Raw genomic sequence first — 24,275 nt, 5'->3', positions numbered from 1 at the left:
CGCCGCGGTCTCTCCGGGGCTTGGCTAAAAAGGGCAGTCGGTCCTATGTTCCTAAAAGCTAAGTTCTTGTTCTATCCCTCTACAATTGTATTTCAATTCATGTTGTTGCCGATGGAAATTCTCATGACTTGGTTCTAAGTACAAAGGCAGTATAAAGATATCAATGTATGAATAAATCTATTTCTGTTTAATGCTAATCATGTACGCATATGTGATTTGCTATGTCCCTCTGTTTTACTCTCATCCTATGTTTCGAATTTCTTTTATATGAAATGAGGGAAGTGAAATGCATATATGAGGATAGTGAACTGAAAATACCTTGAGGATATGGTTGTGGTGTCTATTTGCTGCTGTGTTGAATGAAGCAGGAATTAACTGATACTTGAAAATTTCTTTGGCAGAGAATGATGAAAACGTTTAAGTATGGAATGGGTATGAGATGAGGATTAATAGCTGCTGAAATCTGAAACCAAATGAAGGTGTTCGGGTGTGAAAATTTTGCAAAAATGCTGCTGGAGCTGGAGTCAAAGAAGAATATTTCAATAGGCGTGGAGCTGGAGTCAAAGAAAAAATGTCAATAGATGGCTGAGCATGCTTGAGCATGCTTAAAGGATATCTGCAGATTTTCTTCACACACATACACTATTCCATTTTTTTTTTTAATGTTGGTAGATAGATAGAAAAATAGGGGTTTGTAAAGTGAAGTATAAATAGAAGCAATAATTCTTGTCTTGGAATTTCTATATCTGTAATATTGTATTGCATCTTTTTTTTTTAAAAAAAAATTCAACTATCGGGTTTTGTTAATATCGCGTGTTTATAAAACTACTCGATATCTGCTTCCTTTCTTAGCTAGAATAAATTCTAAATTAAATCCGTAGATTTAATTCTTCATAAACCGGAATAAATTCACGACTCAAGAAATAATAATAAAAATAGAAAAATAATTCTATTGTGATTAATAAATAACATGACTTCGCTAAGTCAGTTATGAATCTGAAATAATTATTGGCTTACTCAATAATTCTCATCGCGGTTTTATTTACGCGAAGCTACTGACTTGGTAATAAAATAATAATCCTGCTTAATTGAAAATAATCCAAGGTCATAAGTTGATTTTAAATCATAAATAATTACTGGGCTTGATTTACTGAAAGATGAAATAATAATATCATATTACTGGATTTAAATATAATAAAAGAGCGGGTTGTTACATGTTACATGATAGCTTACATGATAACTTACTTTATGAGGGGACCATAGGGACCATATGGTGTAAAGAGGCTGCATTAGGATTACATAATAACCTACATGATTTTTTTTAGTTTTGATTTTTATAATTTTCACTTGAATTTAATTGCTCAAATTTAAATAACACATTTTACTAATAATTAAAATTCTATTAAAATAAAAAACCTAAAAATTACATTAAAAAAAATTAAAAACGTAATTAAAATTACATAAATTAAAATCCTAGTCTAGATAAGCCCACGACCCTTGAGCATTTCTTAGACCATGTGCTCGTAGGCTATCCTTTGTGCACCGCTCATATGCGATGTATCCAAACTGAGGAGTTGCATATCGAGCTCCCTCTCCTTGAGCTCGTTCTTTTTGGCATACTCGGCGGTGATTTTTTTCAAGTTCTGGTCGGACCGCTCCAATGCCTCTTTGTACTCCGATGATTGCTCGGAGCTTGCCGCCTTTCCCTTCCCCTTCGCTTTCGCTGCCCTCGCCGTCGCCTTTGCCACCTTGTTCCCAATCGGCCGGGCAGACGAGATCTCCTCGCTCGACGCCGAGGTGGTGAAGGCGCCCTCCTCTGTAGTCTTTGTCCTCTTGGAAGAATGCACATCTCCCTCAAAGTACATCGACTTGAACTTGTGGTTGTGTCGGAGAATTTTCCACGCGTTCCAGTAGTTGAAGGAGGCATTATTTGCGGTTCGACTTTTAAAGAGGATTTGGGCCTTGTCCCGGAGCATATCGTCATAATGACCGGATAGCCACTAGGTGCGCGTCTCCACCCAAATACTCTCCCAGAGCCACACATCTTGGGCTACTCGCGTCTAGTGCTCTTGAATCTGACGGTGCTTGAGGTTGGCGCCGATGATGGGGTTGACACGGGCGACAATCTTCTTCCAATATTCGTGCCCCTTCTGATTTGTCCCACGGATGGCGTCGTTTGTCTCCTTCCATCCAAATTTGGACGATGAGGTCCGTCTCCTCCGGGGTGTAGGTGTGACGGATAGTCTTTCCTCCATCATCTTCTTCCTCCTCCTCCGCCACCGGCGCCTGCCTGCCGGATCTTGTGGGCGATTTCCATCCTCCGGCTACCTTTCTAAGGTTTGGCGGCACTATGGGCTGTCGAAGGCATCTCCTCGCCGGATGGAGGAGCATCCCCCAAGTTACATCCCGACAAATCGGGATGATAGTCGTCGGATAGATCGGGGCACCAATTTAGGTCATAGTAATTTGGGTTGTGTGGATCCATGGAGGGTGTAGAGAGAGGATGAAATGAAGAAGTGAGGAAGATTAAGAAGGTAAAGGAAGAAAGTGAGGAAGAAGAAGAAGAAGAAAAAGAGAATAATAAAGAAGACAAAAAAAAATGGTAAAAAAATCACGAAAATCGAGGCAGTCAAATTCAAAATTTCTATATATATTTTTTTAATGACGCGTGTAAAACACGCGCCTATTTTGAACGGCCGATCGGGCTACACGTTAGAACGTGTAGCCCTCGTGTAAGGGAGGGCTGCATCGCCTTACACGATGCGAGCCTTACACGAGTAGGTCGCTTTCGTGTAGGCGATGCGGATGCTCTCTTATATACCATATAATACTTGGTAGCAATTTTATTCTCCTATGAAAAGGAACTCGTTTTGCAAACAAACTAGCATTTGCATCCCGTGCAATGCACGGAAAAATATTTTTTATTTTTATATTTATATAAATTAATACTAAATCAATTATTATACTTATAAATATAATAAAAAATTAATTGTAATTGAATATTGAAAAAATAAAAAAGAATTTATGATTATAAAATTTGATATTATGAAAAACTAAAAACAAAAAAATAAGATAAGAAAATAAAATAAAATACTAATTAAAAATATATTTATTCAAAAAAGATGAAAGAAGAGAGAGAAATTTATAAAACTTTAATATTTAAATAAATTTAATTTTTACATTTTAAATCAAATATTTTCATAAAATATATCATATTAAAAACTCTTATCGTGATCTTTAATTTGATATGCATATTAAATATTTTATAGTTAATCGAATTTCACAATTTTGGAAAGAAATGTAACAACAAATAAGAAGTTAAAGAAAATGAAAATAAGAAGTAAAATATAAAGTTTAAACATAAACCTTTAATTTTATTATAACTATAAAATTGCCACTTAATTTTGAAATTAATTTGAAATTATTTTCAAATTGGAAACTTCATTTTTAATATAGTATAGATTATTAATAGAAAGCTTTACTCGATATCATTTGAAAATGACTTAGTGGTGGAGTGATTAATTTAAATAAGTTGTGACACATAATTTTGCAAGTATAATTTATAATTTTTATGTGATTTGCATGCTATTATACATGATTGAGAGTTCGCCAAGAGGACATCGAAGAAGCCGATGCCGGTTTTCCATGACAGCCCCGCGAAAAAAAAGCTTTACCCGATTGCAAAATGTTTAATGAATGGGTATCAGTCACTAATATTTGAAAATTTTAAGCACCATAGAGTATACCACGAAGATTTTGAATAATTGTCATTAGAGCATAATTCTCATTTTAATCATATAATCTCCTAATTAAAAATAAATAAAACATGATTTTCCATTTACTATTTTACGTTATAGCCCATAACCTCAATTAAATGTGATTATTTTTATAATCAAATTAAATTTTAAATTTTATTATAGTCTCCAACTTACACAACTCAACATTAAAAATACTCCATCTTTACTATGGCCTTTCACCATCTTCGCCTCCGGCCTCGCTCTCTCATTGCTTTTCCTTCTTCTTTGCCCTCGGCTTCTTCCATTTGGTGCTCTAAGAGCATTCACATTGGGCTTACTTGATAGCCTACTTGATAGTATGAGACCACATTGAGTAGAGGAGGTCACTGTGGAGTTACATGATAGCCTACGTGACTTTTTTAGTTTTGATTTTTATGGTTTTCATTTAAATTTAATTGCTTAAATTTAAATAACACAATTTAATTCAAATTTAAATTGTATTAATTTAAAATCCTACAATATACCAAAAAAAAAAACCTAAAGACATAATTTAAAAATACTTAATTAAAATCCTACTCTAGATAAGTCCACGACGCTTGAGCACTTCTTGGACCATGTAGTTGTGCAATGTCCTTTGTGCATCCGTCATGTGCGTAGTATATGTGCTGAGGAGCTTCATATCGAGCTCCTCCATCTTGAGCTCGTTCTTCTTGGCGTACTCGGCGGTGATTGCTTTCAAGTTCTGATCGGACCTATCCAACCTCTCAACGTATTCAGGTGGAGGCTCCGAGCTCTGCGACGCCTTCCCCTTCCCCTTCACCGCTCTCGCCGCCGCCTTCGTTGCCTTGTTTTCAATTGGCCGAGAAGACGAGATCTCCTCGCTCGACGCCGAGGTGGTGAATTCGGCCGTCTCCGTAGTCTTCGTCCTTTTCGAGGAATGCACGTCTCCCTCGAGGTACATCGACTTGAACTTGTGATTGTTCCGGAGAATTTTTCACACGTTCCAATAGTTGAACGCGCTCTTAGTTGGGCTTCCTACTTTGAAGAGGATTTGGGCCTTGTCCCGGAGCATGTCGTCCGAATGGCCGGAAGGCCACCGGGTGTGCGTCTCTATCCAAATTGCCTCCCAGAGCCGCACATCCGCATTCACTTAGGGCCCAGTGCCCTTGAATTTGGCAGTGTTTGAGGTTGGCCCCGATGAGGGGGTTGACACGGTCGAGAATCTGTGTCCAATACGCCTCCCCTTTTGATCGGTCCTACAGATGGCGTCGTTGGTCTCCTCCGTCCAAATTTAGACGATGAGGTCTGTCTCCTCGAGGGTGTAGGTATGACGGATAGTCCTCCTTCCGCCGTCGGCGCCGACGCCTTCTTTTCATGCTTGATTTTGTAGGCGATTTCCTTCCTCCAGCCTTCTTTCTTCGGTTTGGAGGAACTATGGGCCGCCAGTGACTCCTCCTCGCCGGTTGGAGGGTCATCCCCCAAGTTGCATCCCGCGGAGAGATCGGAGCACCAATTTGGATCATATATGTTTGGGTTGTATGGATCCATGGAGGTTGATAGAGAGAGGAAGAAGATGGAAGATGGTAGAAGGAGATGAAAGGGTTTGGAATGGAGAAGGAGTATTTAAAGAAGAGAAAAAAAGAAAAATAAAATAAAATAAACAACAAACGGTCAAATGGACCGAAAATTAAAAAAAATACAAAAAAAATTCAAAATTTGATTTTGTTTTTTATTTTTTTTATTTAATGAAGGCGTGTGTACAGCACACGCCAAATAGTAGAGCCATCGTGCATACCCGTTCTATTGGGTAACACTCGAGTAGAGCCCCTTTGCATCGGCGCCCTACTCCAACTCCACAATTGATGTTGCGGTCTTTCACTGTTACCACTACCCTATTCCATCATAGCATTCAATTTGGAGACAAATGAAATCAAGGCCAGACCATCCTCTTCGAAGGATTCCAATATTCGACGCAAACGAGTATATCTTTTTGCGTGGAAGTAAAATCATATTTTTGAAATTAATTCAATTGCGTTGTTGTTTCCATAGTTCAATATGAATGAGCAAGGCCCGGCCCAAAGAACCTCAAACGATGAGGTCCAGTCGTGCGTCTCTCTCCTCTATACTCCAACCCGTCTTCTCGCTGCGCCCCAAATCCTTCTGCTCCGCCGCGCCGCCCAAGCACAAGCACAAGCCCCAGACTCCCCTCCACCTTCGCCCCCCGGCCTTCCGCGTCACCCTCTCCGACCTCAAGCAATGGCACGCATGGGCCAAAACCCAGGCCTCCTCCGTGGGCTCCACTTTCTCGGCCCTCGACGGCGGCCCGGACTCCGACCTCCTCCTCCGGGAGCTCAAATGGCTGGTCGAGGACGCGGTCGAGCATCCCGCCCTGCTGGATGGGGGCGGCGCGGCGCAGGTGGCGATTAGGGCGCGATTGGAGGAGCTGTACGAGCTGTGGAGGCAGAGGATCCAGGAGAGGCGGCCGTTTCAGTACGTGGTGGGGTGCGAGCACTGGCGCGATCTCATCCTCAGCGTCGAAGAAGGCGTTCTCATCCCCCGCCCTGAGACCGAAACGATCGTGGATCTGGTCGGCGACGCCGTGAAGGCCGACGGAGAGTTGAGGGAGGGTTTGTGGGCGGATTTGGGGACCGGCAGCGGGGCGCTAGCGATTGCGGTGGCTAGGGTTTTGGGCGGCGGCGGGAGGGTGGTGGCGGTGGATTTGAGCTCGATCGCTGCGGCTGTGGCGGGGTACAATGTGGAGAGGTATTGTCTGCAAGGGAAAGTGAGTGTGAGGGTGGGATCATGGTTTGAAGGTGTGGAAGGAGAATTGAGAGGATTGGTTAGCAATCCGCCATATATTCCGAGCCAACACATCCATGCGCTGCAAGCTGAGGTTTCTAGACACGAACCAGTACTTGCTCTCGACGGCGGACTTGACGGAATGGATCACCTTATACACCTCTCTAACGGAGCAGCTTCAATGCTCAAACCTCGTGGATTTTTTGCATTTGAGGTATCTATCCAGATAAATCAAATTATTACTACTAGTTTGGAAGTTGAATCTAGTTACTTGTTGTGCAGACAAATGGTGAGACGCAGAGCAAATTTCTTGTGGACTACATGACAAATCAGATGAAAGGAAGATTCTGCAGATTAAAGATTGCATCTGATTTTGCTGGAATCCAACGATTTGTCACCGGATATAAAGCTTGAGCTCATATTGGTTTTGTGGTTTAGCACTTGAGAAAACAATCAAGAATTTCATCACTGTAAAATCAATGAATTTTGATAACACAGAAAGCAATCGGGCAAGATGCTATTGCTAATTCTTTATTGCATCTGCTCACTTGTTAGCAAATGTGTACACTAACAGCATCAAACCAGTTTTGCTATTCCTCGCTAATTTCATTCTAAAAGCTCAAGAATGCTGCAAAAACTGACGTGTAACATAGGAAAAAAACTAGACGACGAATCCCGGTTATTTACATTCATGATCAACATCCACCCTCTCCACATTCTCACCTGCTCGAAGCTTTGTGGGCACGACGCCCGCATTCAACAGATCCACTCGGCGTTAGAGAGCTCTGGGGCGGGGCAAGATAGATGGCAATTAAGTCAACAAAAATTGTGTTCTAAGATGATCTGCGCCACTGGTTTTTCCCTTTCTTCTGAGGCAGTTTGAAGGGGCTCCAGCTTTTGCGACGTTTGGAAGTTTCACAAAACAGTCCAGATGCAAGGGCTTGCTGGAGCCATATATCAAATTCATCCTCTTCATCCGTCATCTCAGCATCCAAATCCCATGGATATCGGCTTGAGTTTGACCTCTGACTTGACTTCTCCAATCCAACCATGTTTACGTGGAAACTTGGCCTGTGGGTGTTTGGTCTGCAAGACATTCCCTGTATCTCCCACCAAGTTAGCAACATAAGATGCTTGTTTCCATGCATTTTGAAATTTTTCATGCCTATGCAAAACATGATGCAACTCAGCAGTCATGGCAACAATGTTTCTGGGAATAAATCAGCAGATACAAGATACAGGTTGACAGACTAACCTGGCATGTAGCCCACTCCGACACATCAAAAATCTTGCTTTCAGCACACACAAATGCACGAGGTATTTCCACCTAAATATGGCAGACATAGCACACTTCTTAGGCCACAAATGACAAAGAGATAGGTGGAAGTGAGAAGAGAGATATCCAATAGAAATTAGATTAAAATAATAGAAACACAGTGCATATGCTGGAACACACTTCAGGAAAAGTCAGATTAAAAGGACTTCCCAGACGCATATAAAAAAGAGTTGATCTTGATCTTGGAATTTGGATAAAAACATGCATCGCCAAAGAAAGTTACATACTAAAGCTACTGAGTTTCAGCCAAGCTTAGAGCCCAAATCAACAAGTAAGAAATTTCCTAGTAACTCTAAAGCATGTAAATTTCAATCCACCCAAACCCAAGCATCAGGACTTGTATTAAGTACCATCTTCAATACCAGCTAATCCTTCAATGCTAAACAAACAAAATAAATGTAATAAGAAATCTAATAAGCACCTTCAGTTCTATGCATGTACTATACCTTTTGCAGCCGATCAAACACAAGTGAGCCCTTGTTCTCAACCCATCCATCGCCATCTTTAGCTTGATGATACTGGCAGCAATCCTATACCCAAAAACCTCAACAATTGGTATAGAGTACGATCAAAAGACAAAAAAGCTATAGTTTTGGAGGGGTAGGTCAAACCTGACACCATCTAGCTTTCGCCTTAGTTCTATTTGTACAAACCCAAATATGAGAATTGCCACACTTCGTGCACTGTATGCGCCTTGACTCCTCGGAGCAAAAGTCAGTAGTCTGCATCATGAAATATATAATTATCTATTTTCTCCTGCCTGACACAGAATATCCACGATGCACATCAAGAAACAAGTAATCAGAGAAGTGTAAACAAGAATCCATAAAAGACACCCCTCCGTGGCAAAGTTCAAACACATATTAAAACACATTCTAGAATCGAAAACCTACCCTGATATGCACACATTAATGTTACCACAAGCGATGCAATACACATTTAATCAAGCTCTACCTGATAAGAAGTGCTAGCTGATTTCTGCATAACATACTTAGATTCTTCTTTTTTGAGCTGCTCGTCATAGTCCCTCTTCTTCACAGCATCAGAAAGAACCTACCAGAATTGCCAACAATCAGCTGCCCGTGGAATCTATACCCACAATTCTTTTCAGAAATTTCTTTATAGAGAAGAAATATGAAGATTTACTCACCTCATATGCACATTGAAGTTTTTTAAATGATTCGCTTGCAAGTGGACTTCCCATATTTTTGTCGGGGTGCACAAGCATGGCCTGAAGATATGCAAAATGTGGTGTTGCATAAGAAACTGCTACCGAGCACTTATTTTGAGGGGAATAACTGATACCATAACCAAGGTTTTTAAAAAAAAATTGCATGAGCCAAAATCATACCTTTTTACGGTATTCCTTCTTCAATAATACAACATCAATCTTCTTATGGCGGGGAAACCCAAGGGCTTCATAGTGATTGCCACTACTTAAAATCCTCTCCATCTCAATCAGGGAATTTCCGTCTTCTCTAACCACAGCCTTAGAAGCAACTTCTTTTGGCTTTTCAACAATTGATGAAGGACTAGCTGGTTTAGTGGTTGATTTACATGATTTTAGCTTCTCTTCTTCTTCTGTTTCTACTTCAGTAGGAGCAGGGTATTCACACTTAGTGCAGAAATCATCTTCTGTAAATGAATCAGCTTCTTTGTGCTCTTCAAAATGTGTGCTTTCACTTAAATTATCACACCACTTGATCATGTAGTTCAACACATCATTAGATAGGAAAGCAAGATTAATTGCGAGAAAAACTCCAAGCCATCCTACTTGGATTTTGACGCAATACATAGAATACAAGGTTGCCATAAATACCACCAACCGCGCATGATTCAATGAAAACAGATAGCCTGTATACCCAAAGTCTTGATGTTATCAGCAGATTCTACAAGAAAATGTGAAAATACTGGAAAAGGTAGAAGCAAGAGAAAACAGTTCTTAGAAAAAAAAAACCACTGTATAGTTATTACAGGGAAGTGCAATCATTAGAAACTGTCCCTCTACTTATTTTGAGAAGCCAATAAATAGGTAACTTCCAATTTGAACATTCAACCTAAGGACAAGCCAATATTTACATTGATGATGATAAACGAATGAATCTGAAATAAAATAGACATTAGAATTTAGAACAAGATAGAAAAAGGCTGAAATAGACTAGTTGGAGAGTTAAAATAGATGCCAGCATTAACTGAGTTCAAAATAAACAAAGAGAAGCAAGACATACCACCAACTATAAACAAGGTACCAGTTATCCAAAAGTTAGCATACATCCATAAAATTAGAATGGCAAACAGCCCCACAATAAAAAGTCCAGGAGTGTAGCCTAAATACTGAACAGCAGCCCCAGCCGCTCCCTGGAAGCACACAAACAAATAGTGAGTAGTTAAAAGTAGCTCATAGGCAAGTCACAGTACTTCTGCAGAGTGTAGAGATACAATTGTGGGAAAAGAAATAGCATTTGATGGATAAACCTACCATACAACATAAATCAAAGTAACTGAACAATAGTAATATGCAAAAACCAAATAATACTACACCAAAACATTGCTGCTTGAGAAAGCCTCAGAGAATGCTATTAGTGTCATCCAATATTAAATAGTTCTACAGGCAAATAGATTTAACGAATGCATAGAATCGGGTCGAAGTACTAATGCTAACATTCCATTTTTTACATAATCAGAGAACTGAATTTAATTGAACTTCCAAAATTAGGGAAAACTACTTAGGATAATGAACTCATTGCATCAAATTTGGTATAATTGTACACAGGCGGACTTATCAGAAATGATCATTTTATTAGTCTTCCATGATAACACATCTAGAATATTGATATCAACATTTATCATACATAATATTTGATTTAACATGGTGACAGGTGAATATTGTTCAGTGTACACTCAATGAATCTTGACAAGTGACAGCTTTAACAAGTGACTAAGTAAATAATTATGTCACAATCACTCTGTGTGAAGACCATCCTTCTATAGGTCTGTGAAGTCCTACATTCTTTCCCAGAATTACCCGAACCTTCTATAGAGCAAAAGGTGGGCAATGTATAACATATCAATTGACCACAAGAATAATGGAGCCATGCCCTACGTAATTTCCACAAAATATAAAATGCATGAAAGTTTCAGATGACAAATGTTTAATCTCGACAAAAACATCTCTAGTAATTGCTCAAGCAGAATTTCAACTTATTTTCCTTTTTCTGCCTGGGAAAAGAGAGAGAGAGACCTCTATCTTTACTAAATTAGAAGAAATTGGCTCTAGATGACCCCTAAGTTCAACTGATCCTACAAACTCCAACATAACGCCTTTCTCCTACATCATCCAAAGTCCATAAGCAGCATTCTATTTAGATCAATAATATTACCCATGGACCCACAAAATATAATCAGATCTTGGAAATCTCAAACAGCTAGTACATAAATATGCAGCACAAAACAAGCAACTGCCAGAAAATATAATTGACAACTAATTAATGAGACTGGAAAACATACCATACTAAGAAGCACATATAGAAGACATGACATTGATGTCAAGCTCAGGAAGCAACTCCACATAATAACAAGTAGAGCCGCTGATCCCAGCCCAACAAAAGACTGGAATCCAGAAATAGAGCAGTTTTTCCAATAGACCAACAAGAACAGAAGACCTCTGCCAAATTTCGCGCATCCGCAACAAACCATCGGCCAATGCCGCTCCTTGAAAATCCCAATCTTGTCTCTTAAACAGCTAGCGGTAGTCCTCGCTACAGAATAACAGTCCTTCGATTGCAACCATTTCCACCCTTGATTGAACAGTCCAATATCCTCCATCACCTAAAATCCCTAAAAATATAGGCTAATAAACAATAAACTCAACCGCAACGACCAAATCAGGTACAAAGCTTAGAATTTTGTCCATATTACAAAGCTCCAGCTACGGACGGCCTCTAAGCAGAGAGGCGATCAAAGATTCCGACCCAAAATGTGCAACGAGATGGCGCTGCGGCATCTCATTATCTGCAAAGCATTTCCTAAATCTAACTTAGTTTCCGCTACAATAAGTCGGTAAAAGCGATCCGAATTGCGAATCCACAGAGTCTGAGCAAACAAGTGGCGTAAACAAGAGCGAAAAAGATCCAGAATATTCCTTCTTCACACAGTTAAAGATAGGAATCAACAGCTCCCAGTTGGAAAATTAGCAAGAACTCAAACTAAAACACTACAATTTGCTTCACATGTACGTCTTCCAAAAAGCATAACCCCAATAAATGAACTCACGGCATTTCCGCTTTTTTGACTCCAACAATCTCCCATAAAGCAACTCCCTCCAAAATCCAGAAGAATTGCACCAACAAAAAGAAAAGAAAAGGAAAAAAGTGCGAAAGATCAACTAAATTAGCAGAGCTACAAAATTGAAAACTTAGAGCAAGTGAACGTGAAGTAGAAGGAAAATTATGAAGTAAAATGTGGAGAAACTGTTGATAATCTGTGGTTCATTGGAGAAAAAGTTGGAACCCTAGGCTTTTATTCGCTTTTCTCAGGGAATGCCTGTGAAAAATAAAGTAAAGAAGAGATTAAAAAAGTTTGAAAAAGGAGTCGTCATGAGAGTGAGACAAGCAGTGATGATGAGAGAGAAAGTAGTGGGAATTTTCATTTATTTGTGGATTAGGGTTAAGTCGGAAAAGTGGGGGATAAAACTACATGACATGGGACCCATCTAATCTTATGGTTTAATATATGGCTTGTTTCTGCATCCAATCTTATTTTTTGTTGGTACTTGTTGGTAGCCAACTACTTATTTGCTATGAAATAACAATATATTAGTAACATTTTCTAAACTTTTGGTTTTCATAATTTTTTATTTCAGTATACTTTATTTCTATACTACATTAATATTAATAATGTAATAATAGAAATAAAGAGAAACAATTTACGAATAAATATTTTAGTTACTCTTGCAAGGGAGGATTTGTTGCTAATATTGACTATGACAAAGGTAGTTCGGATTTTTTCTTTTCACCTTATTAGTTAAAATCTAAAAAATTTAAACATGTATATATGAAAAAAAAAATCTTTATTTCTTTATGTACGAAAAGATCACGTATAAAGTATTTGCATTTTTACAATTTTAGGTACGAATCTCATAGGAGGTATAATTACAGTATATTTACAGGACCACAAAGTGCAATTACTTTATACGTTAAGTGCAAAACCTTTAGGAAGCGTTTGGTTTGAGTGATAATGCATAATTGATAAAATAATCCAATTGAGTGATTATTTATCACCTCAAAATTGACTGGATTATTTAATCATATCAATCTTATATATCTCATCCACCAAAGAAAAATCCGCTTGAGGATATTTACTTTTAAGGATAAGCATTGATGGATAAAAATAGTAAGATTAATTCTTTATTTACTTAGATGAATTGAAATTTTGGGATATTCAATACCCTTAATTATTTCTATCATTGAGCTAGTTTTGTTTGATTCATATCCTAATGAAAGAGTGAGATTGTAGAAATCATACTTTTAAGTTAATCATGCATTTTATCAATAATGCAGATTAAAAACCCCCTAAGAGGATAATTGCAATGTTTGTAGTTTTACATTAAATACAATTTTTACTATTGATGTCAATCGGACTAACATCGGGTTTCAGACCAGTTATTCAGGATGATTTTTTTTTTTTGGACTAAATTTTCAACCGTAACCCTATATTTTTGGGTTTCAGACAAACTCATCAAGCTAGTCGTGCTAAAAAATTTATAAAAAGATTAACTAATGCGTTTCTCTTGATAATTTTATATTTGTAACAAACATATACACGCATAAGTAAGTGAAATTTCAACATCGATTTACATAATAATTAATATATATAACTCTTAGAGGGATAGAGATAAAACATTTTTCTTAAATATTTTATGCTAAGTATTAGATTAGAAATACAGATAAATGAAATAATGAGTATAGCTTCAAATATCGAATAAAAATACATTTTACAAATCTTTGGGGGTAAAAATATTATTTTAACTTTCGAAAGCGAAGAAGTTGAAGAACCAAATAACAAGAAAAATTTCATATAACCAACCGAACACAATATTTTTTAGAGCTATTTTCGGGTCAATTTTATCGGGTTATCAGACTATTCTGATTGGAATTTTATCGAGTGTAAAATTTTTAACCATAACTCTTTCAAATTATCGATCTATTCGAACAAAACTCACAAGTTTCAGACTGAATTGACATCTCTAATTTTTACAATAATTCAACCTTATATCAAATCATAGACATCTTATCCAATGATGCTTATTCAAAGTAGTGGTTGTTTGCTCCAATTTTGGTCACTAGCTCTTTTGCTAATCACGTGTTGTGTCATTTTTGTTTTCAACTATTTGTGATCTTGATTATTTTCTATTTGTGCATTTGTAGTCGATCTTAGGTTTCGATTTTATTGTGTGCGCGTGTGTTTTTTTTTTTTTTTTCCAGAATATGTTATTGTGTTTTCTTGCTTTAAAAAGTTTATTTCTTTTCTCTTTTCTTCTTAACGTACGCACTTTTTTATTCGAAAATTTTAGACTTTTAATGCGGATGTGCTCATACGCTATTCTATTTGTTGGATTTTACTGGGAAATTTTGTGATATTGAAAATATAATTTTGATAAAAATAAAAACTTGGTAAGTTAATGGACTTTTTCTTTAAGGTTTTGTGTTTTTTTTTCTTTTTTTTTAAGGTTTTGTGTGTGCGCGCATTCGTGTGTGTGTTGGGGGTGGGGGGAGGGGGGGTTCTCTTACAATATATAGCTATTTTCATATAATAACAATGATTAAAAATATTTATTTTTTTCTTGAACTATTTTACTTTTAATTGAAGAAATTAAATTCACTACCAAACTTATTATATATTGGTTGTAAATTACCCTTTAAACAGGAAAATTCATAACTAATAATAAGTAAGTTTGGTTGTGAATTGTCCTTTGTAATTGGCAATCAACTTTACTTTTTATTATGAACCGAATCATTGAAAGAGTAATTCAAAATTAAATCTACGAAAAATCTTAATTGTGAATTAATGGATAAACATGGAGAGTGATTATGTTTTATCTTTTATAATAGTGGCTTGTCGCATCCCACTATCCCAATGACGGGTTAACAGGGGTTATGACTTGGGGTGAACAATAAGAAATGGAAATGGACAATTACTTAACATTAAAGTATATGAAAATATCACTTATAGATAAAAAGCTAGGATCATATATGATCATTTGGATACTTATAAAACATACACATAAAAGAGAACTGATTAAGGTGGGTTACCCAATAACACGTGTAACAACTTCATAACATAGAGTTATCCTAATCAAAGTGTTTTGCAGCGGAAAACGTGTGAGATATACATATGAAGATGTATACTCAAGGTTACATTTCTTGAAATGTCAAAGGAACACCCGCTCAACATCATTCCATTCCATCAACTGCTCAACCTGCACATTTAGAAATACATGCAGGGCTGAGTATAAAAATACTCAGTGGGCATAGCCGAAAATACAACATGCATACATATATAAATTGAACTGCCATAACAGTAACACACAGGGGTTTTCTTGAAAGACCTGCGCTTACTAAAACATTTCTTTCATTTTCATAAAGTCGATCGGCCGATCATTTTCCTTCATATGATCCATATCTGTTCCTTTCTATCACGCGCCGGGAAGGAGGCCTCCTTACCACGGACGCCAAGACCGCTCGCAAGCGACTCGCGGTCTCCATGAGTGTACACGTTAACCCTAGCTAGCGACCTTTGTCTAGCATAGGATCCCAATTGGATTTCCTTTAAAGTTGGCGAACCAACACAGATAGGATACATATAAAAACATAAACATTTTTGGCAGTCAATCATTTCATTTCATAAACATTTCATTTTCATTTCATAAGAGTCATTTATCATTTGGGCATAATAATAAACTGAAATTAACAGTTAAAATCATCTCATGCATATATTCGTATAAGAGGCCTACGACACGCAGGGGATCTCTATATACGTATAGTAAAAGTAATGCCCACCTGTATAGGCAAAGCCTGTCGTTTAACCTTATCTCTGAATCGGAATAGCAGTGCTAATCCTTCTGATGCTCGAAGCCTACAAGAAATCTATTCTCAATAGGTCTCCTTGTATCTAATCTTAAGTCATGGTGTAGTGCTTAACATTCTATGATTCACTTAGCCGGGTTTTCAAAATTTAATAAATAAATACTTGAAAATATTTCTCTTGAGTTAAGAACACCAACAATATTCTTACTCATCTTTCTTTAATGAATGGAATTATAATTAAAACCAATTAAATACTTTTATTCTTATTGCAAAATATAATGCAAATCATGTCATGTTTAGCATATAATAAGTAATTTACTTAAAATATGCACATAATAATAATATAATATTATTATGCAAATTAAAAATAATTAATCAAACTTAATAAGTCTAATTAATTAAAATAGTGCAATTCATTTAAATAAAATCTGCATAGCTCATTTAAATAAAAAAAATACAAGGGCCAACCATTTTTTTTTAAAATGCAGCCCAACAAAAGAAATAAATAACCCCAACCCAATAACTAAATAAAAATCGGCCCAGTTGATTAAATGAAAATGGCCCAATCAGAATAAATAAAAAAAATCTCGGCCCAAAACTAATTAAAACCCAGCCCATCACTAATTAAAACCCGGCCCAACACTCAAGCCCACTCCAAAGCCCAACCCTACATTCCACTCCCTTTTCTTCCCCCCCTTTCAGCCGCTCACACACACACGCATAACAATTACAGATCTCACTCCCTCTCTCTCTCTCGGACTTCACGGCCACGTGCCACCATCCCGGCGACGAGCGCCGCTCTGTCATCCTCACCATCACCCTCGACCCCTCTATTCTCCTCCCTCAAATCTTTCTCTCGACTGTCTCCCTCACCTCTCTTCTCTCCCGGCGAGCAGCGGCCAAAACCGCCACCACCGTCTCTCTCATGCTCAAGCTTGACCGACGATTACCAGTAGCTCCACGCCACCGGCATCCGCCTACCTCTTTTCTCTCTCCGTCCGTTCACAGATCGCCCGACGACAGCCGAAGAAGTGGACTGCCGCCGTTGACCTTCCTCGCGATCTCTCTCTCGGCCTTCCGGCAACAGCAGCCGAGCCACCGTCGCCGCCGCGCCTGGTTCATCTTCTCCAGCCGAAGGCTGGAGCCACCACGACCGGCGCCGCTTCCGTCGACTCACCACATCATCCTCCTCTCTCCTTTGCCTCGGTTTCCTCTCTCTCGACTGTTCAAAAGTCTCGACGCAGCGGAAGCTCGCCAGGGAGCAGCAGCGACAAGCCGCTAATCACCCCGCTGCTACTCCATCGTGCCCGGCGACAAACGTCGCTCCGGCCACTTCTCCCTCACCCCCGACTGATCGGCTCTCTCAATAGATCGGAAAACCCATCGCCGTCGCCAATCCCCTCTCTCTTCTCCGTCCGTGGTCGAGCAGCAGCGGCACTACCGCCGTGCCCTTCCTCTCCTACCCTTGGCCGGATGGCCGGCAGCGAGCTCGCCGCCATCCCGACGCCGCTCGACTCGACCCACCACACATACGATACCAACAACAAAAGGGAAAAACATAGTTCTACTTCTTCTCTTTATTCTATTCTTTTTAAATAAACATGCTTCATATATGTATATACAAAAACAGGTTGTTTGCATATGTATTTTGTAATGAAATTGTCATTTGTTCATTCAAATATTTGCATATGTATATATAAAAGTATACACAATATATACACTGAATGTATGAGTATTTTGCAACTAGAAGAAACTTGACAGTCAAATGGTGTAAGGGAAATAATGGAAAAGAATGGACCTTTGGAATTATAAATTGAGGCGTGCGGCTGTTGTCATATGCTTCCTGTTGTTCTTGGCTAAACTTGAACTCTGAATGAGTATATGTTGAGCTAAACTTGAACTCTGAATGAGTATATGTTGAGGTTGGTGACTTGTGAATTATTGGCGTAGGAGAATAGTGGAAACATGACTACAATATTTACTTTCCATCATGGTTTAAAGCTGGAAAGAGAGTAAGTACAGGGTGGGAGTAGGTGGTGGATGGGAATTTAGCTAATTTTTAGTGTTGTAAAGTGGAGAAGGCATGGCCAACTGAGAGAAGGTATGGCAGATAAAACGTTGGTGTGAATAAATTGAAGGAATGATTTGGCAATTAAAAACTCTCACGGTTGGATCATTGGAACTGAAGAATTTTCTCAGGGTTCGCTAAATAAATATCTTGATAAATACTCAATGCTCAATACTTGATTTAAATAAATATGCAATGCATAAGAATTTAAATAACTAAATTTACAAATAATTTTGTAAATCACTTTTTGTTGGAATTAAAGTAAATTATTTTTCTCATTTCGGCGTGAATCATCTTAAATCTAAGTTTAAAAAAAATTATAAATTTAGCTCGGGGAAACGGGGTATTACATCCCTCCCTCCTTAAAAAAAATTCCGTCCTCGGAATTGCATATTTGGTATTCTAGCTTGTGATACTAGTCATTCGTTTCATTCATCTCTTTTGTGGCCTTTTCCATCCTGTGATGGTTCCACTACATGACGAGAACAATATTATTGCCTCGTAAAACTTGAACCTTGCGATCAAGTATCTGGACTGATTTCTCTTAATCCCTTTGGTCCTGGCTAGGACTACTTTACCTTGCTTAATGACATGCTTTCTTAATTGCGAGATGCAATACATATTGTATACATCCACAATGCTTGGTGGCAGAGCCAACTTATAGGCTACAAGAGCCTATCTTATCTAGAATCTCAAAAGGTCCTATATAACTTTCTGAAACGTATAACTCCCTTTGAGGGAGAGACTTTGAGGAAAACTCGATCCCCCAACATTAAATTCTAACTCCGATCGGCGTTTATCGGCGTAAGACTTTTGTCTATCTTGAACTTCTTTAATTCTTTGCTTAATGTGGTCGACCTTCTCAACCATCTGTTGGACCAGTTCAGGACCTAACAGCTTTCTTTCACCCACTTCATCTTAGTAAAGTGGTGAACTACCTTAATTGTTTCCTTCGTCCTAAGTCACCTTCTCAGATTTGACTAGGGAATTCTAATATCAAACTTTTCTCATCATCTTGGTAACTTTCACTTAAAGATTAATGGCACTCCTTCTGCCATGTAAACTCATTTTCTCATTTTCAAATGATTATTTAATGGGGGTTTCTAAGTTTCTATTGTGGTGGCGTTCCAACTTTATTCTTGCTGTAGCTTCTGGCACTTTTTAGTCAAAGCATTCACTCTCTTAGCTTGAGCCTACTAGCCTTGGGGTTGGGTTATACCTTAAGTTTAGTTCTAGTGCTTTCCTTCCATTTCCTTTTTCTTTACCTCCATCTTGAGGTGGTGTACATATCTTGTTTGTGCGTGAACTTTTTCCTTCTCCAATTGTTGTAGTGACTCGGTGGTGAGAGTCTCGTTCATTGCTTGTTCCTTCATAATATCTCCTTAGTTTACTAGGGAAATTGAAAATCTCATGCCGCGATTCATTTACGAACTTCTTTACGCATTTCTCATTATTCATTTATAAATGACTTAAATAAGCATTTTAAACTCCATTAAAAAGGAATTGATTTAAAACATTTTAATCCTTTTAAAATCCATACTCATAAAGCCTTAACTCATGCTCTATCTCATATTCTATCTCTTTACTCATCTCTATATAAACTCTCCACTCATCTCAAATCCTTAAGTTCAAGGATAAGTTTCAAGAAAATCATGGTACTAAGTCTCGATTTATCTCTCATATAAGGCTCGTCTAATCTCATTCAACACATAGACAACACAATCACATAAGGCACATAAGAAAACACAATCAAACATTATCAAAACATGCTCTATTTTTACACTGACTCAACTTCAAAATCTAACCTGTTCTTACTCCGACACCTCTTGGACTCGAGACTCATACCAAAAGAAAGGTCTTCGAGTCTATTTTCATATAAAAAAAAAGTAGAGTCAAAAACTCCAAGTATTGTAGGAGACATGACTGTTTTACTACAGTCTACCATATTCGGCAGTTTTGAGCAATCGAAAACTTGGATTTTTGAAAAATAGTAAATGTTGTCAAACTGAGCTCAAATTTTGTGGATATCTAGCTAACACAATAAGGTTAATACCATAAAATTTTGGAAAGCTAGATCACACAGGAAGCTACTGAAATGAATGACTCTTTCCCCTGCTCTCTGAAACTCTCGGTAGTAATATGCAATTTCAGTTTTGTATTTTATAAAAATAGTAAATGAAGTCCAAATGACTTGAAATTTTACCGATGTTCTCAAGACTCATGTAGAGACTTGGTATAAAATTTTCAAAGCTTTTTGACATTGAAAAACCGTCGATCACAGTAGGTCAGTAGGCCTACGAAATTCACCAAAATCTCATCTCAAACTCTTAAAATACTCAACTCAACATTCCTTCAAGGAAACTCATCAAAGCTCATTTTAAACACATATAACACTCACAAACATTCAGGCACATTATAATGCTCATCATACTCAAATCTTGACTCTCTTCTTACATCATAACCTCAAATCTCTAGTAAAACGTTTCAATGAACGCATCATTAAAATTCTCTTTTCATTTTCATGCACAAAATTACTCAATTATTCAAACATGATCTCATTCATCATATAAATCATTATACACATATAGATTCCCTTTTATCATGTACTAAACTCTAATGAAACTTCATGTATCATCATAAAACTCTTAATAAAACATGACAAACTTTCACATAATGGTCATAAAGCAATTAGACCTCATTTTATCAATCATCGACTTCTCAAAATATGAAAACTCAAAAAAAACTCATACAAACTAAACTAAGTCAAAAAATTTCTTAGCCAACAAAAGACTTACTCAAACATAATTATACACTAATATCATGCTCAAATACATATATCTTAAGCCAAAATAACTTAAATAACACATAGGCAAAAAGTCCTAATTTTTATTAAACTAAACTCTTTTGAAAATATCACTAATCATGTATAACCTATTTATCAAATCATAGTTCTAACATCCTAGGTTACCAATTAGCACAAATCAACATCATAAAACAAGATCACATATAGATACATATGTATGTCATCTTCTTCCTCAAACTAACACTTTTCATTTTTCATTTCTCAACCTCAAGCTTCAATCTCATCCATCATTAATCATCTAGATCATCTCATAAACTCAAATCCATCATCAATACATCAATTGATTCATAGGATCTCAACATCCCAATTTTAGGTAAACTAACCTAATAGAAAAATCTATATCTCATGGCTAATCATCAAGATATTCATATATATTAACTCAATAATCATCAATCATCATATAAATCATCGACTCACAATTTCCCAATTTTTTTTGTAAACTAAACTCAATCGACTTTCACATCTCAAAGCATATACTTTCACAACACACATCAATCATCAACAAACACCACATAGATCTCATTTTTTTTCCCCCAAATCAAGGAAAGAAAAAGAAAATTTTTGAAGGGTAAAGACCCATTTTTTTGAAAATTTTAAGAACAAGGGAGATGTGATTTTCTTTCTTCATACAACATCATTCAAGCAAGATTTATGGAATACATGACCACTTACCCAAATTTCTCACCAAAACTCACATTTTCTCACTCTAGCTTGGAAGTCTTTCTTCAATGATTCTCTTGAATATAAGTAGCTAGGATGTGTTTATGGAAGATTTTAGAGTGGATTGAGGTGTTTTGTAAAATTTTTGGAAGCTCCGAAGGTCTCTTCAATGGAGGAAAATGGAGGAAAGTGAGAGAAAGAGGGAGAGAGGTGTTGGTCGAAAATGATGAGTGAGTAGTGAGAGAGGATTTTGCAAGATTGTAAATGATCTTGTGATCTTTAAAGAGGATTTTGTAATCTTAAGGAAATATTGGCAATTAATGTCTTGATCTCTCTCTCTCTCTAATCTCTACACTATCTCTCTAATCTCTACACTCTCTTCAATAATCTCTACACTTGGCAAATTGTGGTATTTAGTCACATGGTAGGGAAATTAAAGTAATAGTGTGAGAAGGGTGATCAAAAATAAATCACAAAAACTATGGAAATGTACTAATTAATAAAATACCAATACATAATTATTCATGTGACCACATAAAATAATTATAGCACTAATATTAGTGCACTCACTCAATTATAATATTCCTCTCATAGGAAAAATAATTTTAAAACAAAATATATGCTTGGAAATATTTTCATTAACCGGCATTCTTTGATTTCTCGGTAAAAATAAACTGCACTTGCTTTAGAAACTTAATTAAAATTCCAAGTGCTAATATCCTCAAATAAAAATCATAATAACTTGCTCACAATGACATACGTAACAAAACTCACATAATCAATCAGTCACGTAATTTCACATAATATCACGTCAAAGCAGTCGGCAAACACAGACAAACTAGACGTCTCTCCGACCGATTTTTTTTTTTTTTTTTTTATCAAGGTTTTTCACTCTTTCTTTCTCGACTCTATTTCCAACTCATTATTCCTATTTTCTTAATAGGACAGTCAATCTCTCTGACATCTCAGTATTCTCAATAGTGTTAAGACACTATCTCACAACATAGGGAAAAGTACGGGGTGTTACATGTACTATCAAATTTAGATAAAATTCATGACTTCATGCATAATTTAAAATTCATGTGGCTCATATAAATACACTTAACTCACCAATTAAAACTTATGCACCACATTTATAAAAATTTTCCTTTAACTAAGCACATTAAAACACATATATAATGATTAAATCACATCAGATAAATCAAACCAGTTTTTATTATAAATGGATGCCGAATCCTAATTATTAATAATTAAGCCCTTAATCAGGGATTAAAAGTCGGGGTATGACATACTATCCACTTTAAAAGAAGTTTCGTCACGAAATTTGTACCACAGGAAATAATTCTGGGTATTTCTCCTTCATGCTAAACTCGAGTTCTCACGTCGCCTCTTCTTGGTCATGGTGCTTCCAAAGAACTATTACTAAAGGTATCGACTTATTCCTTAGTACTTTAACTTTCCGATCTAGAATAGATTCGGGTCTCTCCTCATATCAATTGGATTCTTAATTCCAATTTATATACATGAGATTTACTTGAGAATAAGTTCCCTCGTCCTTTTGCGGCGGTTCATTACTCCTACCTCATTCCTAGGGCTCATCTACGGAGTATCCTATTTTCCAAAGACCAAAATGGTCATCAATCCATTTCTTGTTACCTATCACATGCATAACACTTTCTTATGAATCTATCTTAAAACTATCATAGACCAATTAACTTAAGTCCTCGTACTCGAACACTATATTACGGTCTTAGCTTGAACTCTGAATTTCTATCATAATGAGTGGTCGATATCATTTATAGGACAAAGACTAATAATCTCAACTAATTACAATGAGACACAATTATACGAAGCCATAATTTGGGTAGTATACTACATCGGTAGACTAACACTTCTTGGTCTTATCAAACAAGGGAATCTATTATGACAACTCACGAGTTGCAAGGCTCAAACTCAACACAACATCAAAGCAAGGTGTTGTAGAAATTGTTCAAGAGAATCAAAAGAATGACCAGAGGGTATGAAATGATTAACTACTAGGTCGAACAAAATGACCTCGAGTAAGAACCCATCTGGTTTTTCATCCGAAAGTTGAAACACATGGGTTTTCAACCCAAAAGACGTCTACTGAGATTTGGATCATGTGGACTGGCCAGGTCCAACATCATCACCTCCCAGTCACACGGGAAACATCGTCCCGAACTTGGAGAGCCATGAACATACTATACATAACAAAGCATAAGTTCATCATGACAACTAAACTTATCTTAAGGTTCCTTATCCTATTGATCTCAAACCCCAAACCTCTCTTAAGACATATACACACAGACATACGTACACAGGCAAAACACACTATTCTTAAAATCTATCGTGTAGCAAAAGTCGATTCGATGTTCCGTCGCACTTGAACATTCGAACGTAGAGACTATGGTTCAACCTTTGATGCAACGTTTACCTATAATTCGTCTCGTATTTTCATTCTGTGCTTTTCCTTTACCTCGTACATATCTTTTCATTCCTCTTTGTAGTTCAAAAGAACCATCATTTTCTTAAGGGAGCTGAGACGTTCTAAGTTCTCTTTCATTCTTCTAAATCATTACCTTAAGAATCTAGATTGTAGAGATATCCTACTAATCTAGTAGTCTATGTTCTTTTGAAATTGTGATCATGCATCTTATAGCAATCTATGTTCTCTGGGAAAACATATGTCACTTTTCTATCATTCATC

General features: G+C 37.1%; 2 protein-coding genes and 1 long non-coding RNA gene across 4 annotated transcripts; 1 reads left to right on the top strand and 2 right to left on the bottom strand.

The window, feature by feature from the left end:
- The first annotated feature begins 5,477 nt into the window (after window positions 1-5,477).
- LOC130986073 (uncharacterized) lies at window positions 5,478-7,095 on the top strand. Its single transcript, XM_057909349.1, has 2 exons — window positions 5,478-6,750; window positions 6,819-7,095. The coding sequence occupies exons 1-2, from the start codon at window positions 5,797-5,799 to the stop codon at window positions 6,948-6,950; spliced, it is 1,086 nt and encodes a 361-aa protein (XP_057765332.1). The 5' UTR covers window positions 5,478-5,796; the 3' UTR covers window positions 6,951-7,095.
- On the bottom strand, window positions 6,978-12,528 carry LOC130986072 (uncharacterized). 2 transcript variants are annotated; one of them, XM_057909348.1, is made up of 9 exons: window positions 11,380-12,528; window positions 10,101-10,230; window positions 9,224-9,726; window positions 9,023-9,103; window positions 8,827-8,925; window positions 8,484-8,594; window positions 8,319-8,402; window positions 7,792-7,863; window positions 6,978-7,701 (listed from the first exon to the last, which is right to left on the bottom strand). In XM_057909348.1, exons 1-9 carry the CDS (start codon window positions 11,695-11,697, stop codon window positions 7,696-7,698), a joined length of 1,404 nt encoding a protein of 467 aa, XP_057765331.1. In that variant the 5' UTR covers window positions 11,698-12,528; the 3' UTR covers window positions 6,978-7,695. The 2 variants fall into 2 exon arrangements, with proteins under 2 accessions (XP_057765331.1, XP_057765330.1); XM_057909347.1 differs by having other exon boundaries at window positions 6,978-7,636.
- Window positions 12,529-15,051: 2,523 nt separating this feature from the next.
- Window positions 15,052-17,939, bottom strand: LOC130986071 (uncharacterized). The gene is made up of 2 exons (XR_009089159.1): window positions 17,755-17,939; window positions 15,052-16,005 (listed from the first exon to the last, which is right to left on the bottom strand). It is a non-coding gene; the product is annotated as an uncharacterized LOC130986071 (long non-coding RNA).
- Between the last annotated feature and the right edge of the window lie 6,336 nt (window positions 17,940-24,275).

Source organism: Salvia miltiorrhiza, chromosome 5, assembly GCF_028751815.1.
Source record: "Salvia miltiorrhiza cultivar Shanhuang (shh) chromosome 5, IMPLAD_Smil_shh, whole genome shotgun sequence".
Lineage (NCBI taxonomy): Eukaryota > Viridiplantae > Streptophyta > Magnoliopsida > Lamiales > Lamiaceae > Salvia > Salvia miltiorrhiza.
The sequence above is the reverse complement of the archived record's forward strand: the minus strand, read 5'-3'. Positions and strand labels throughout refer to the sequence as shown.